Raw genomic sequence first — 16,526 nt, 5'->3', positions numbered from 1 at the left:
TACGCAATCGTAGTTGAATCAGTCAACGTTACATGTAATAATAGACTAAGGTGGGGGAGAAAGATTTTAATTAACATTAATAATATATTACCCGTCGCTTGTTAATTACCATATCATGTTAAAATCCCTCGTGTGACTGAAGCTATATATTTAACTATACATTTAAACAAATGGTTCTTAACGTACTATATTGTCTTTCTTTTGATGAAATATTTTGTTCTTTATTGATAAACCCTAACCATGGGTAAGCAATGGAATAGACCAGTTGGTAATCTTTGAATTTTCTATTAAAATTTAAAGGAAGTATATGCAATTGTTAGGACATTTCTGGTACTAATTTGACAACATGAAGTCAGAATGATGTAACACAATTCATCGGTCCTAACAAATAAACTGGGTAATCATGATTCATGAGTCTGCTTTTACAAATCACGTACGTGATTTTGATCGTCGGAGTAGTAACAAAGAAGCTCTTTTTTCTGGAAGTTAATTTGTGTTTCCTGGTTTAAGCTTTTTCTTAGTTAATTTGTACCAGATGTTTAGATGGACGTACTAGTTTATTAACATATGCCGTCAACAGTTTTATAAAAAAGACATACCGTCAACAGTTCTTGAGGTTGGTTTTGTGTTGAGTATAGTTTTCTTCGCAAACTTATTGAGAATCATTTCGAACATATTTTTAGAGCATATCCATTGCAAGTATATAAGAAGAAGATATCATGATTAAAATTTAAAAAAAATATAGAAAAGGAAGTGGGAAAGTAAGAAATTCTCATATAGAAAACTTTGAGAACTCATGAAAATTTCAAATGCCATTGTTGCTCATTTATTAGTTTATTACCTAAGATTCATTTGCTTAACAAAATTATCTTCTATTATTATTATTTTCTAATCTAGATACTCATTAGTTTTTATCAAAGAGGTTACTCTTAGAACAACGGGACGAACGATTGGCGATAAAACGTGACATATATTTACATACTTTTAACTTTGTGTTTAAAAATGAGAAGAAACAACGAATAGTAACAGAGATTTGAAAGCTGTTGAAGTGTAAGAGAAAACAAATAACACATATACTCCTGTTTCAAAAAAAAAAAAAACACATATACTCCACCGTTAAATCTTATCTTTAAGTAAGTTATGTTAAACATCCTTTGTTGACCGTTTCCCACAAGACTTCCACAGACTTTGAGAGTTCAGACAACGACATAAACCCCGCCTTGACCAGGCTCTTATTTGTCTCAAAACATTCATTTACTGTGACCATATTATGGTGGGATCTGATCGGCCCATCTAACCTTACCGCTTCAAAATTCAATAAATGAGCTTTTAGTATTTCGATTAACGATTGGATATTGGCAAGAAAAACATCAGAATTATGAGTGATGAAAAGTAAGTATTGTTGGTGATAATGACTACAACCGTGATTAGAAAGAAAAGATCTTTTAAAATTTTCAGTTTACAAGTAATTGAGAATGCATGAGGCAGCCTACTTCACCATCTATTGCACATCATCACATTTATTAGGTGGATAACGAAGATCTACTTCATGTTTGACAGAAGTTATTACATGCAAGTTTGTGCGTTTATACACCAAGTGCACATTAAAGCTAGAGTAGGAAGAGTCAAATAGCTAGACCTATATATAGTATTCTTTAACCGAGGCAAACCGTATGGTTTTTGGTGATGGAACTCCGAGAATCTTGGAGGGAGAAGTTGGAATTGATGTCAGGGAGATGCATTGCAGAGTCCATAGAGGAAGACGAAGGAAACTGATCCTCGAACCATTGGATTGTGAGGGGTGATGAGTTGTTGCAAATAGTGGTTCGGTCGAAAAAGAGAGTAGAGTAGTCTTTGGTAAGGCTTGCTTCTTGTGTCTCACATGCTTTCTCTAGCATGCTCTCCATGTATTTCCCTTGTGCTTCTATCCTTTGATTTACCTGTCTTTCTAATTCTACCTCTTCCTCTATTCTTCTGTGCACTTCAGTTTGCATCCTTCATCACCAATCATAGTTACCACTTAGTTATATATATAATAAGATTTAGGTCTATATAACTATATTGGAATTGGAGCGCACATACTCATTCATATTGTGACCAGTGATATGGGGAGTAGTGAATACAACATTCCTTTGAAGATCCAACATGGAAACTGCATGCATGATTGATCGATGTTGATTACCAACTATAAAAGGTATTCATGGCGCAGTCAGAAGTTAACCCATACATAGAGTTCAATTTAATAAGAAGGCTGATCAATACTGCGCACCTCTATTAGGATCCCTAATATTAGTGGAGTGACCATGGCTATGGTCCTTGTGAGGCTGCTTTCCAAGTCTGAACTTCTGAAAACATATATACATATTAATTTATATTAACCACTACTATATATTTTAATTCTAACTATGCAAAACTACCTAAACAAGAAGGAATCAAGAACAAAAATTGTAAAGAATAGGAAACTAAAGATGAACAAAGTAAGAATGATATTCTAATCTAAGCGGTGGTCCTTCAAGGAGAAATCCACACTTTACCACTAAATGCATTTTTAGCGGGGAAGTAGGAATGATATATAGAGTAGGAAGCAAGATTATGGTAGAGAGACCTGGAGATGGCTCTTGAGATGGTAAAGTGTAAGACCCTTCACGCCCATCACTCTCATTATCGTCTTAGGTGTAGCCTCTTTTAATATATATTATACTTATCAGCTTCATAATATATACACTACAAATGAATCAATATAAGATGATGATGATGAAAACGTACTGTCAGGGCCTCCAAGGTGAGTAACAGCGTCAACGAAGCGTTCATGAAGCTCGGCGGTCCAACGAAGGCGAGGCTTAGGATCGGTGGTCAGTACAAGACCTGATGGTGACTCAGATCTCCTCTCTTCCCTTGACTGCATCATGATTTTAACAACAAATGTCGATCGGTGATGCAATATTCAGCACAAGAGAATATTAGTATTTATGAAAGAAAAGAAAGAACACACGACGTCTTGCAAATTATAAAGTTTGATTCTGGACTGGCACTGACACATATATTTTTGATATAAAAAATAAATAAAAGCAGACAAGCATATCTATAGATTATATTATGCAATAGGGTTCTAGGCTTTCAAGTTGTAAACCATGCAGCGGATTTTACATCCACACATGTCTAAAAACACAATTAGGTACAAATCCGCAATATCCAAGTCCTTCTATTTTGATGTATTGACGCATGTGGCCTTATACAGCCGTATTATAAGAAATTGCTTTTCAAAAATTAGCTTCCATGAAGATATAGATGCATGCACATGCATGTGGGAATAAGGAACATAAGCATCTTATTTTTGTTTAATCTCGATGAAAAGATTCGTGTGCGGTGTACTTTAGAAAAATATAACAAGTGGAACAAAGCTGATGTTTAACTGCTAGCTCATCAATTAAGTATGTATGTAAATGTAAGCAAATAAGAATCATGCAGCTTGGAAAAGAAAAGAAAAAAAAAGAAGACGAAAAGTATTTGTTTTAGTTTGCTTAGTTTTCAAGCGGACTTTGTTTGATAGATTCTTCTTGTATTCCTCTATAAGATGAATCTATTCCCTTTCATATCACACACTGACACACACCAGTCATGAATCAACACAAGTCAACAAAAGTGTTTAGACTTTCTCTTCAGTTGGCAATAAGAACATTGGACCCAATAAGAAAGCAGATAAGGCCCATTTAAAAACTATTTAAGGCTAATCTAATACATATCAGGCCCAACTAACTTAGGCCTCCTTATCTTTGGCAGCTTTGGTCTCTGGTGTTCATATTTGTTCCTTAACATGCATAGATTTGTCATTTTCCCTACCCACTCTATTCTTCTTGCATATTCTATTCATCAATTACCACAACTTTGCAATAAACCAGACAGTTTTTCTTCTAGAACCAACTGACTTACCAGAATAACAAACATAGACATTGTCCCGGTTTAGAAAATACCGATATACAAATGGTCCAGTTTAGAAAATACCGAGATATTTTTTACTGTAACCGGGGTCTTTGCACAATAAAACCGAAACTCATGAGAGTTGAAGAAGAGAGAGGGAGGCGAAGTGAGGAGAGGAGAGGAGAGGAAGCTGAAGCAATCTTGAGAGAGGGAGAGACTCTCTGAGTATTCTTTTGACTCACTTCCTCTCTTCTCTTGCACCCTTCGATAGAGACTGATACATTAACAACAACTCAATGGTACGACTCTTCTTGTCTTCACCTTTTGATGAATCTCTTAGTTTTGCGATTCAGTGGTTTATAATCCATCTTTGTTGATATGATCCCTCTCCCTTGTGGCAGCATAAGTTGAGTAGAACCAACCATGACAAGCTTCAGCAGTTCGTGTCTATTACAGGAGCTAGGTAAACTGGATTTGTCTCGCTTTTTTTCTCTAGTTTTACTGTACGTTTGATGTTTTTTTAAGTAAGAACAGAACAGTGACTAGTTTACAGGCTTACAGCATTCTTGGGGTTTTTTTTTTGTGTGTGTGTGTGATTTGTTTAATAATGTGTTGGGGGGTGCAGTGAGAAGAGTGCTCTTCAGGCTCTTAAAGCCAGTGATTGGCAGATCGAAGCAGCTTTTGATGTGTTTTACAGTCAGCCACAGCCTAAAAGCAATGGTGACCTGAGACGCTTGGAAGAGCTCTTCAATAGATATAAAGGCAATGCTATTTTTTCTTTCTCTTGCGTTGATCAAAGCCATGTTTTAATTATCATTATGTTTTAGTAATTTCATATTACGTTCTGCAGATCCATATTCTGATATGATTCTAGCGGAAGGTGTCTCGGTTCTCTGTAGTGATCTTCAGGTATTTGATCTTGTTGAATGATGCTAAGAATGATGTGGTTTAATCTTACATAGCACATACTAACAGTTGATTTGAATTTTTCTCTAGGTGGAACCTCAAGACATTGTCACGGTATGCTTATTCTTAAACCTTTTGCTACAAACTTGCTTGTGTGTATGTTTCTTCTAGCTTTCGTTTCCGGCTACCAAAAAACTACCTAGTATGAGTTAATAAATACATTGTGAAAGTGACTTGAAAGGCTAAGAGTGACGAAAATAAAATTTGGTTTCTCTTACTGCTCGCTCTGTGTTTTATTGTTTTCAGTTGGTTCTTTCGTGGCATATGAATGCTGCCACAGCGTGTGAATTTTCCAGGGAAGAATTTGTTGGTGGATTACAAGCATTAGGGTGAGTGGACTCTAGTCTTGATGCTGTTTTGACGATGTGGCAGGAGTATTTTATACAGAGTTTAACTTGGTCCTTATTTTCTGATGCCAGCGTAGATTCCATTGGGAAGTTGCAGGAAAAGCTGGCATTTATGCGTTCTGAGCTTAAAGATGAACGTAAGAAGCAAATTGAAATATCCATTCTTTATCTCATATGGTTCTTGTTGCTTGACATATGTGTAATGTGCAGAAAAGTTTTATGACATCTACAGCTTTGCTTTTGGGTGGGCGAAAGAGAAGGTAAGAAAAGGTTGATCTGAAGTAGCTTTCTTGAGATGTTTTATCTGTGCTGGTGATAAACACACAACTGTTAAAATGTTTTCAGGGGCAGAAGTCTCTTGCTTTAGATACAGCGATTGGGATGTGGCAGCTGCTCTTTGCAGAAAAAGAGTGGCCTTTGGTGAATCACTGGTGTGACTTCTTGCAGGTAAACAAACACTCTTGAGTTTTAATACATCATCATGGCCTGGTCTTATTTTTTTGTTTACCTGGATCAGGATCGTCATAACAAGGCCATATCTAAGGACACATGGGCACAGCTCCTGGAATTTGCAAGGGTAAGAGAAAGAGTGTCATTGAGCTTTATATAATGTTTGCAACTATGGCTTAGTGTTAATATATGGATTGAGACATTAGTTTTCTGATGATGCAGACGGTGAACCCGATGCTGTCTAATTACGATGCAGAAGGAGCATGGCCGTACCTCATTGATGAATTCGTTGAGTATTTGTATGACAAGAGCGTTGTTGACAAGTAACCTACCATCTGGGAGAAGTGAGTAGCTCTATTTTACAATTTATTACTATTCTTTAGTGAGATTTTTTTGTTTTCTTGTCTGAATCTTCACATTTGATGATCTTCTAACTTTCAGACTAATCAGTTTTTAGCTTAATGAAACCAACAACTCGATCCTCTGTTATTACCATTTACTAATAATCATTGCACTAACAAACTCCATCCTTAAAATGGTGGAGCCGATTAGTGTCTCACAAGTCACAAGTCCAACAATCTCTCTAGTCACAAGCTTAGGACAAGCTTTGTAGCAGCGTGACTGACCAGTTTACAATACATAATATTCAGAAATGATTATATGATTTTTAGATTTTATTTATTCAGCAATACTAAAAACATTATCAGTCTCTTTTTTGGTTGACATTATAGGGAAATGATTATGATGTTTTAAAAGGTAGATTTACAGCAAAAGAAAGTAAGAAACTCATGAGTATTAAATTTATTTGCCTCATCAAAAGAGTGAGCTTCTAAACGGTGACTGCGATGGCTTCATCAAGAGCGATCACACCAGGAAGTACTTTACCTTCCAAGAGCTCCAAACTAGCTCCACCACCAGTGGAGATGTGACTCATGACTCCTGCAACTCCCACTTTCTCCACTGCAGCCACTGAGTCTCCTCCTCCTATTATAGTTGTCACTCCTTTCTCACTTAGCTCCGCCAGTTTATTAGCAATCGCCTGCAACACAAACCATAACCACCAAACTTAACAACATGTTCTTACTCTTACGAGAAATCATACACTTACCTCTGTTCCAGCAGCAAACTTCTCCATCTCGAAAACTCCCATAGGTCCATTCCAAATAACTGTCTGTGTTGTGTCCAGAGCTTCGTTGAATGTTTTTATCGAGTCTGGACCAATGTCCAACCCCATCCATCCGTCCTCAATGCCTGATGCAGACACAACCTACAAAACATCCACATTACATAACTTAACTCAGAACACAAAGCTCTAGCAAACCTTGCTGTTGAGAGAGAGAGAGACCTTGCTGTTGGCATCAGGAGCGAACTTGTCAGCAACCACAACATCGGTTGGCAACAAAAGAGAGACTCCTTTGGCTTTAGCTTTGGCAAGAAGTGAAGTAGCCAACTCAAGTTTATCTTCTTCAACAAGGGACGATCCAACAGAAAGACCCTGTGCCTTGTAGAATGTAAAGATCATTCCACCACCAAGAAGAAGAATGTCACACTTCTCAAGAAGCGATTCAATAACTCCAATCTTGGAGGAGACCTTGGAACCACCAACAATGGCTGCAAATGGTCTCTTTGGGCTTGAAACAGCTCCCACAAGGTAATCAAGCTCCTGTAAAAATATAGAGAGTAAACAAAAAAAATTCACTAGCAATGGTATGGAACCAATATCAAGATATTAACCTTTTGGAGAAGGAAACCAGCAACAGAAGGCTTCAAGAACTTAGTGACTCCCTCAGTGGAAGCATGAGCTCTGTGAGCAGTTCCAAAAGCATCGTTGACATAAAGGTCAGCTAAGGAAGCAAGCTTCTTAGCGAACTCAGGGTCGTTCTTCTCTTCTTCCTTGTAGAACCTCACGTTCTCAAGAAGCAAAACTCCACCTTCAGGTAGTGAAGCCACCAAGCTCTCAACTTCAGGACCGATACAGTCGTCAGCTTTCTTGACCTGCAAGAAACTCAACCCTCAGAAAAGCTCTCAAGCGATGTGATTGGCATAAAGCATGGATCTTTGATTACCTCAATACCAAGAAGCTCAGATAGCCTAGGGACAAGAGGAGCCAAACTAAACTTCGGTGTCACTCCCTTTGGCCTTCCCTGAAACGATCGAAATGTTCAAACTTTAAATCAGACAAAGGAGAACCTTTCAAAATGTTTTGGAGTGTGTCTGAATAATCTAGGCCTGCTGTGTCGGTTTATTCGGTTCAGATATTTTCGGTTCCGGTTTATTCGGTTTGATCATAATATCACCGAAGTGAACCAAAAAAATTGGTTCAGTTTGATTCGGGTTTTAATTTTATTTTCAAAATAACCGATTTTTTCGATTATTGGTATGATTTTCTAAAAAAATCAGTAGATATTTTTGGTTAAATTCGGTTAATTTGAATTGGTAATTTCGGTTATTTTTCTCAAAAATAAAAAACCAAACCAAAAACCGTAACCGGAACTAAAGCGAACTCATAACCGAACCAAAAAACCAAAAATTTCAGTTCGGTTCCACTGGTTCGGAATATTACCAGATGAGTGGACAGGATGACTTTAGCACCATTCTCGATCAAGTACTTGATCGTCGGAATAGCCGCACGGATCCTCGTATCGTCAGTGATTGTCTGATTGTCATCGAGAGGTACATTGAGATCAGCTCTCACGAAAACCTTCTTCCCTTTCAAATCAGCAGAGGTGAGATCTCCAACACTCTTCTTCGCCATGGAGACAACTCCTCTGGTCCCTTTCCCGCGGAAAGACTGAACCTTCGAGGCGACATGGACGGTGAAACGAGAGTCTAGGACGGCGGAGAAGCCGAGAGGACGGGTGGAGATGGATTTGGATGGAACGGGCAAAAGGGAGGCGCGTGCGCGAGTTGCGGCGGAGTAAGTGGCTCCGGTGGTTGACTTACGGAGTGAGAAGGCGGGACTTGCGGCGACGGATGCCATGTGGAGTTTGAGGATCAGGAGAGATGAGAAGGAGAGGAGAGAGTGTGACTAGTAATCTTCTTTAGCTATTGAGATTTTAAAATAGTTTTTTTTTCTTCTTTTCTTATCGTTGATGATTGGTTCAGAGAAGCCTTTGAGAATCCATCACGATCATTGTACTTTATCCACAGAACCGTATAACATACTTACATGTGTCAGAAACATAAATGGTCTTAATATTTACTGGTCGTTTACTGGTGAAATCCCATTAACTTCAATGCCAAGTTTCTTGTCCTAGTATTTCAACAGTAGCCTGTTTTTCAAGTTTCATAAAACCTAGGATCACAATTTTTGATACTATACCATAGTTCTTCCTAACCAAAGCTAAGAGTTTAACTAACTAGCAGACTAATTAATCACCTTTGGTAGCTAGCAAATGCATTGTATTTGGTATACAGAATTAAATATACTCTATTTCTTCATTTTATAAACAAATCCATATCATAACCAATGCTTCCCTTTACTAAAGTGAATTGCTACAGTTGATTGATTGTCCCAAACGCTAAAATAGCATACTTAAGAGTTCCTGATTGCGTATCCTAAGATGTAATCTGGTATAATTGATTGATTGCTCCTCATGGCTACAATACCAAAAACTTGAGATGCTGAAAAAGTGTAAGCAGAGATTACTAAGTCATCACTTTGGCTGGAGAAACATGTATTTGGTACCAAGAAGCAGTGTAGCCCAAAGAAGCACTAATGTTGAGAAAGAAAGAGGAACACTGAGACGAGAAGTCACCCGCATCCATGGCCACCTAAGATAAGAAGAAACAGCAGTATGCTCATGAATCTAAGCATAAGTTGGCTTATAAGAGTATGACTACTCTCCGCAGGCTCGCCTATATTCCATCTATGGAGGCAGCGTAACAATGTGCTTCATAATCAGATATCTATCTCTACGGATGGAGTTTTCAGGTTCATTGACCGAGATATTCGCAGCACCATCACAGCTAGGAGAGCCAACAAGCTCTTCAGCTCTTTAATGTCTCTTTGGTTGAGATAGATCATTCTATCTTCTCCCGTTTGTAGCTCTGCTTTGTTTTAAACTTTTTTTTTTGCCAAAGTGGAGTTTCTCTTAGATTTAATTTTGTAAATCTGACTTTTTCATTAATATGAATATTAACAGTTTAGCAAAAAAAAAAAAAAAGAGCCCAAATGAGTACATTCAAATTTATGTGAAGCCCAAAACATGGGAACCCTGAATATACGTATAAGCATTTTTTTTTTGGCGGCACGTATAAAATGAGTGGTGGACCCTAATTTTATGTACGGACAAGACGCACACAGGTATAAATATCCCTTATATATTAATTGAGGAACATTTGAAAAGATGTAACCTCAATTTTGTATTAATTAAAAGAGGCCCCAATGCATAGGTGGCACTCAATTAGGTAGTCAATTACATTCAATTGAAAAATAAGTAGGTCCACATTCGATTTTTATATGTTGTTAGATACATAAGTTGGTCAAACTATATGATATAATGATATGATATGATATTTTCTTTCCTTAAATAAAACCTACGGAATTACCATAAATGACTAATATATATATGACAATTAATGAGTTTAATAATAAAGATTTGATAACAATGAATATCTCCTCCATCATTTTTTGTTTAATTTTATATTATTAAAATAAATTAAACAATCAAATTAGCTATAAAAATAAAATTTAGTTTTTTTCGTATATGTTATATTTTGAATTTTTAAAAACGACAATAAATGACAAAAACTATTAAAATTATTATGTTAAAAATTAATGATCAATGGTTTAACATTTTTATTATAAGAAGATACACATGATTTTAAAACCATATGAGTAAAAAATATCATTTAATAATAAAATATATATATATATATATATATATTAAACACTATATACCATAAGATTACATAAATATTTTAATATTAAAACTTTCAATGAATTTTCAAGAACATTTATAAATTATAAACTTATTAAAGATTTCAGATTGAAAATTTTGTTATCGATGATTTAAATATTTTGTTATAAAACGATATGAACGATCATAGAACCGTATGATTATAAATTCTGATTTAATAAATAACTATACAAAATATACTATTCCTAGAAAAATAGGTTGGTCCATCTTAACTTATATTACACTTTTTATTAAACTAACTATCGAATTGATAAATAACGTACCAAAAAATGTTTTGCACTTTCCTTAAATAAAAGCTACGAAATTACCTAATATGATTAACGTATATGTGAAAATTAATTATAATGAATAATAAATATTTGATAACAATTTTTGTATCTTAGTTCTTTTTTTAATTTTATATTATTAAAATATATTTAAAAATCACATTAAATATATAATAAAAACATTTATAATTTTTCTTATATGTTATATTTTGAATTTTTCAAAACGTCTATAAATTATTAGAAATTTGAAGATCCCCACTCTGAAAATTTTGTGATCAATAGATTATTTTTTTTGTCATAATAAGTTACAAATGATCATAAAATTATATTAATATGAACTTTTATTTAATATTATAAGAAGATACACATTATTTTAAAACCATATGAGTAAAAAATATCATTTAAAAATAATAATATATATATATATACACTAATGATTTAAAGCAACAAGATTGGCTGATCAATTTAGTCATCCAGTTGAAATCTTTCAAAAGTATGTGAAAGACTAAAGTCAAAGTAAATATGGATTTATAATAGTAGTTATATTTTACTAACCAAATATCGAAAAAAACCGAACTGAACCGAAACCAACCCGATATCCGGGTTGAACACCCGTAATCCAAATGAAGCCAAACTATTGTTTCATTCTCTAAAATATAATAAAAATAATAACTTAATCCCGCGCAAGGCGCGGATCTTATTCTAGTATAATAAGTGTTTCTCTAGGCCTCCAAGCTCCCTCATCCTCGAGCCCCAAGACTCAAGCAAGTCGTAAGTTTCTCATTGTCAAATCTTAGTTTCTTTTCAAGGGGTTATGTTATGTATATCGATCTGTCTTTAGAAAATTTAACCTAGAATTTTTGGTGCATATAAATATGTTGGCATGAGTTGATTGCTTGCTTGCTTCGCAAAAGAAACAGAATATTAATTTTTTTTTTAGCAGTGCATAAATGGATAAAGCACCTTCAATGGATAAAGATTCAATGGTGGAGTTGAAGAAGAGATTCAAGAAGATGAGCGTGGTTCTAGATGAAAATAGTTTTTCTAATGCCATCCTCTCTCTCAAGGAACATCAGAAACCAGCCATAGTCATCAAGAATACCTCTTTCCTTGATGTCCGTTCTTTCTACTTGAGCAATCTTAGGCTCGCCCGGCTATGCATTCAAGCTAAGCTCTCTACGGTTATCCGAGAGTTTACAATCATCAATGAACCTGCGTGCATAGACTTTTTCGAGCATTATTTCGATGACTTGGACCTTGCTCTAGCGCAGCTCAAGTATGCAACTCAACTGCTCATGAAAATCTCTACGTATTTTATCCAGCTTATGGAAAAGGATGATTGTAATACACTGGACCGGTGCAAGTACCTGAAAGTGAATGCTATTGGGTGTATGTATACCGTTGCAATGAGATGCCTCCCTATTTTGGCTTATATCGAAAAGGTCAGGCAGCACATGCTGGCTCAGGACGATGATCCCACTCATGAGAATGCCCCTCCCTCACACATTGTCTTGGCTAAGGAAGACTGCACAATCCCTCACACATCTGCCTTTGAGGTTGAAAAGGCTGCCGGCTTGGTTGATCCAGACACTTTGCGTTGGCTTGAAGAGTTGGAAGAGAAACATGGCTTTAGGATGCATGATGATTGTGCTCAAGAGCACCCATTAGCAGCATGAAAGCTCGTTTGCTCTGTTGAATAATTAATGTTTCTCGGCTTTTTGTTTTATTTATGCTCTGACTATGATTTTTGTTTTGGACCTCCTTGTGCTGCTTTTCTCTTCTGTCTTTTTATCATAAGAGCATGTCTTCTCATATATTTTTTGTTTGTAACAAAAAAAATTTTTTGAAGCACACATCTTCTCTTATATATATTTTTATTTTCTATAGTACACATTGATGTGGTCTGTTAAAAGTCGTATTCCAACACATGTAACGTAATACAAGACCCAATCCTATATTTTACAAGTTAACAATTACAATGAATCAAGTTATCCCCAGTAGCCGCTGCTGCTGGACAAGCTATCTCATCTTTAGAGAATCAGCTGTGTATTATTGATAGATATAAGATTAGATTTTTAGAGGTTTGGGACCTCATCATTGCTGAGGATGCAATGGAAAATGAAGCGAGATTTGAAGAGAAGGAATGGGAACTTGAACACATTGAGAACTTTTGCTCAGGCACCAGGTAACATTAATTAATCTATCTACCTTGTCCTTCTGCATTTCAGCTTGGTCATGTATTTATTTATGTTTGTAGTTGATGGAAGATTTGGTAAATGAAGCTAGAGAGAGAGGGAAGCTGCAGAGCTGGCTGCTATGGTTTTGACACAGTACAAGCTAACCGTCTGAGACACAAACAAGTCTACAAAAAGGAAACAGCAGAAACATTCAGCAGCAGAGCAATCTGAAATGACATGGGTAAGGCCAAATGACCCTAATCTCAAGTTTGAGATCACACCTGCGGGTAGGGAAGAGGAGGAAGAAGAGAAGCTAGTTGCAGAAGAGATAGAGATCATTGGTTGTTCACATTGGTATGATCCTTTCTTAACCTCAGGCCTTGATGATTCCTCATTAGCTTCAGAACTCTCAGACATAGAGCAGTAAAGACCTTTTTGTAAAAGTGACACTGCATGTAGACGAAAATGCTGATTAATGCTGATGACCAGTTTTCTTAACCTCTTGCCTGTGTAAAGCAGATAGTGAAATGAGAAATCTGAACATTGAGAAAAACAAAGTTAATAGTATACACTACAGTTTTGACCCCAAAAAAAAAGAAAATTAATATACACTACAGTTTGAACTTGTTCTCAATGTATTCTAAACTTCTCTTAGGAAAACAAAATAAATGGTCAATGGAAAAATAAGACATGGTGGTGCAGTTCTAGAAAGTTTGGTTATCAAAATAGTTGAGCCACTCGTTGTAATCATCTAACCCTGGTTCAACCATTTGGCGACACAACTCATCATCTGATTTCCCACGGATTTCTAGAGAGTCTGGTTTGGTTATAGGAGGAGGAACCTTGCGATCTTCAAAAAGAGATTCAAGTGATTGTGGTGCATTCACCTCAAATCCACATGCCATATCCTCCACCAAGATCTCCTCCAACTCCTCTTCCTGATTAAGCTTCTCGCTCTTAATAACGTTATTAGAGACTGATGAGGAGGAGGACGAAGAGGAAGAACGGGACACTGAAGGAGCTTGATTGGTAACATCTGATGATGCTGATGAGTTGCTCTTCATCGATCGTTTCTTGAGATGAGTGTTCCACACATTCTTGATCTCGTTGTCTGTTCTTCCCAAGTGTGATGCTATCTTTGACCACCTGATCAATCAATGCACTAGTTATACTTCTTGGTCTTTTTTTTATATATACTTAAAGATGGAGGATGATTTAAAACTATGGAGACATGGGTTTACTTGTTTCCAAGAGTTTGGTGAAGGTGGATAATGGTATCTTCCTCCTCTTTGGTGAAGTTGCCCCGTTTGAGACCTGGTCTTAGATAGTTTACCCATCTTAAACGACAACTCTTTCCGCATCTCATCAATCCTATTTTGGTTAAGTTAAAACATACATTATTAATCATGATCACCAAAACTACATGCTTAACTTAAGTAAGAGTTCAAAAAGAGAAAATGAATATAAGAAACCCAGGTTACTTAGTCAATTCAACAATACATAACATACATTGCATTGCGTCAAAACCATATTTATGTATTTGATTAAGATATATCTGCCTTTCTCCAACATTCATTAGTTTAAATTATTAAATGATTTCATCAGATGGTGCATAGATATGGTGAAAGTTCAACGTTCACCCATATCTTTACATAATTTTTTCTTATTAAACCATCTATTCAAAATTTTATCCCATCTTCCAGAAGAATATGTATGCCTATTCAACTACTAATTTTAAGGAAATAAAGGTAAATATTGACGAACGTTACAGACTGCGTCATTGTAGTCAAGCATCTCCTCATTATTTCACAAACAAAAGTATTCAATATTCAATTTAATGAAAACACACTCGAAACGTATTCTTAATTTTTATTGTTTAAATTGTAGAAATTGTAACAAGCCTATGAACATCGCCGACAACTACAATAAATCAGATTTATGTAAAAAACATGAAAATGAAAAAGAGAGAGATTTTTTTGATCAGAAGAAAGAAAAAAAAAAGAAAAAAAAGAAGAAAAAGAGAGAGATTAATGAACATGCAATGTGATAGAGAAGACCTTTAACACACACAAACAAAACAAGGCAATTAAGACTACCGTTAAGCCAAAAAGATGACAAAAGGACTGACCAGCGAGTTTAGGAATAGATCTCCAGTTGCGATGACCATTTTGGAGGATAAAAGCTTTGAGTATTTCACTTTCTTCATCACTCCATGGCCCTCTCTTGAGTACTTGGCTATGGTCACAGCAAGGTGCTTTTCCTTTCCCCATCACACTCACAAACACCGACTTTAATTTTTGGAGAATCTGATAAGAGATATTCATGTTTATATACACACACACACATGTACGTGTCAACATTGCATACAAAGGTTATAAGACCACAAGGGTCAATTAGTGGAATTTAATATCTATATCGCATTTTTTTTTATTGAATTAATCGTGACGTCTCCTTTTTTGTCATTATGTCCTGCCTTAAACCCGTATATGGAAACGTTTGAATTTGTAAGATTTGTTTTTTGTTAACAAAATTTGTAAGATTTTATTCTAAAATAAGATTGTGTAAATAGGTATATATGTTTATAAATATACAAGTTGTCCTCTCAAATCTCAGATATTGGTCAATAAATGGAATGAAAGCCCTATACTGATCTGTAAAAATATTTGACAAAATTAATAATTTGCATTTCCTCAGTAACTTTACACACGATAATTAAAATAAAAAATAAAAAGAGATTTTAAGAAACTGTTGAGTATTTATCTAAAACCAAAATTGTGGAATACAGTGAAATAAATTATTAAATAGTTTGAAGAGAGGGAGAAAATAAAAATAAGCGAAGTGAAGTGGAGAAGAAAAGATGAAGTAGAAGAAAATATATACAAGTGAAGTGGAGAAGAGAGAAGATAGAGTAGAATGCAAAGTTTGAGACATACCTTTTTTGGTAAAATTGACACTAATACTTGTTACTTAGTTTCGTTTGTTTCGATTTTTCTAAGTATTTATCGTTGCTAAATTGTATATCATACTGTAGAGTTTTAATATTTACAAATACAGTATAAATTTTGTAAATTAATATCCGCTAAATTAATATTTTTTTCGGTTCAACGTTGAGTTTGTTCAAAATATGACATAAATAAAAAAAAGAAAAAAAATAATATTTTTTTATAAAAAATCTCATATAAATATATTTCCTCATTTAAATTATAAATTAATAATTTATATGTATTACATTTTATATATGTACAAACAAACTATTACATTGTTTGTTTTATATTTATAATATAATTACCTTTATATTTTCTTAACACTTTTTTTTTTTTGGTAAAATATTTTTTTTTTCTTAACACTTAATATATTTTCTTAACACAAAATGTTATATGCATGGTTTGATATTATTCATTATTATTATTTTTGCTAAAAATAAATAAAATATCTATGCATTTTATTATTTATGTCGTGAATGAAAAGAAATAATAACTA

General features: G+C 35.0%; 5 protein-coding genes across 6 annotated transcripts; 2 read left to right on the top strand and 3 right to left on the bottom strand.

The window, feature by feature from the left end:
* Positions 1–1,427: 1,427 nt before the first annotated feature.
* Positions 1,428–3,250, bottom strand: LOC106377485 (myb family transcription factor PHL12-like). Of its 2 annotated transcripts, none has more exons than XM_013817731.3 (5): positions 2,767–3,250; positions 2,606–2,682; positions 2,270–2,345; positions 2,083–2,152; positions 1,428–1,995 (listed from the first exon to the last, which is right to left on the bottom strand). In XM_013817731.3, the coding sequence occupies exons 1-5, from the start codon at positions 2,906–2,908 to the stop codon at positions 1,656–1,658; spliced, it is 705 nt and encodes a 234-aa protein (XP_013673185.2). In that variant the 5' UTR covers positions 2,909–3,250; the 3' UTR covers positions 1,428–1,655. The 2 variants fall into 2 exon arrangements, with proteins under 2 accessions (XP_013673185.2, XP_022567022.2); XM_022711301.2 differs by having other exon boundaries at positions 2,083–2,185; positions 2,767–3,247.
* Positions 3,251–3,891: 641 nt separating this feature from the next.
* LOC106377487 (DCN1-like protein 2) lies at positions 3,892–6,162 on the top strand. Its single transcript, XM_048748418.1, has 11 exons — positions 3,892–4,217; positions 4,320–4,381; positions 4,544–4,680; positions 4,769–4,827; positions 4,915–4,938; positions 5,131–5,213; positions 5,304–5,368; positions 5,442–5,491; positions 5,577–5,678; positions 5,749–5,808; positions 5,904–6,162. Exons 1-11 carry the CDS (start codon positions 4,215–4,217, stop codon positions 6,006–6,008), a joined length of 750 nt encoding a protein of 249 aa, XP_048604375.1. The 5' UTR covers positions 3,892–4,214; the 3' UTR covers positions 6,009–6,162.
* A 172-nt stretch (positions 6,163–6,334) lies between these two features.
* LOC106377486 (phosphoglycerate kinase 1, chloroplastic) lies at positions 6,335–8,863 on the bottom strand. The gene is made up of 6 exons (XM_013817732.3): positions 8,245–8,863; positions 7,748–7,825; positions 7,416–7,676; positions 7,027–7,344; positions 6,790–6,948; positions 6,335–6,720 (listed from the first exon to the last, which is right to left on the bottom strand). Exons 1-6 carry the CDS (start codon positions 8,659–8,661, stop codon positions 6,511–6,513), a joined length of 1,443 nt encoding a protein of 480 aa, XP_013673186.1. The 5' UTR covers positions 8,662–8,863; the 3' UTR covers positions 6,335–6,510.
* Positions 8,864–11,819: 2,956 nt separating this feature from the next.
* Positions 11,820–12,545, top strand: LOC106374120 (nucleolar GTP-binding protein 1-like). The gene has a single exon (XM_013814212.1). The coding sequence runs from the start codon at positions 11,820–11,822 to the stop codon at positions 12,543–12,545; it is 726 nt and encodes a 241-aa protein (XP_013669666.1).
* Positions 12,546–13,574: 1,029 nt separating this feature from the next.
* Positions 13,575–16,320, bottom strand: LOC111200751 (transcription factor MYB10-like). The gene is made up of 3 exons (XM_022692073.2): positions 15,175–16,320; positions 14,288–14,417; positions 13,575–14,192 (listed from the first exon to the last, which is right to left on the bottom strand). The coding sequence occupies exons 1-3, from the start codon at positions 15,404–15,406 to the stop codon at positions 13,751–13,753; spliced, it is 804 nt and encodes a 267-aa protein (XP_022547794.1). The 5' UTR covers positions 15,407–16,320; the 3' UTR covers positions 13,575–13,750.
* Positions 16,321–16,526: the final 206 nt, after the last annotated feature.

The sequence above is a fragment of the Brassica napus genome, chromosome A1 (genome assembly GCF_020379485.1).
Source record: "Brassica napus cultivar Da-Ae chromosome A1, Da-Ae, whole genome shotgun sequence".
NCBI classification, from domain to species: Eukaryota; Viridiplantae; Streptophyta; class Magnoliopsida; order Brassicales; family Brassicaceae; genus Brassica; species Brassica napus.
This window is presented reverse-complemented; position numbering and strand designations above follow the sequence as displayed.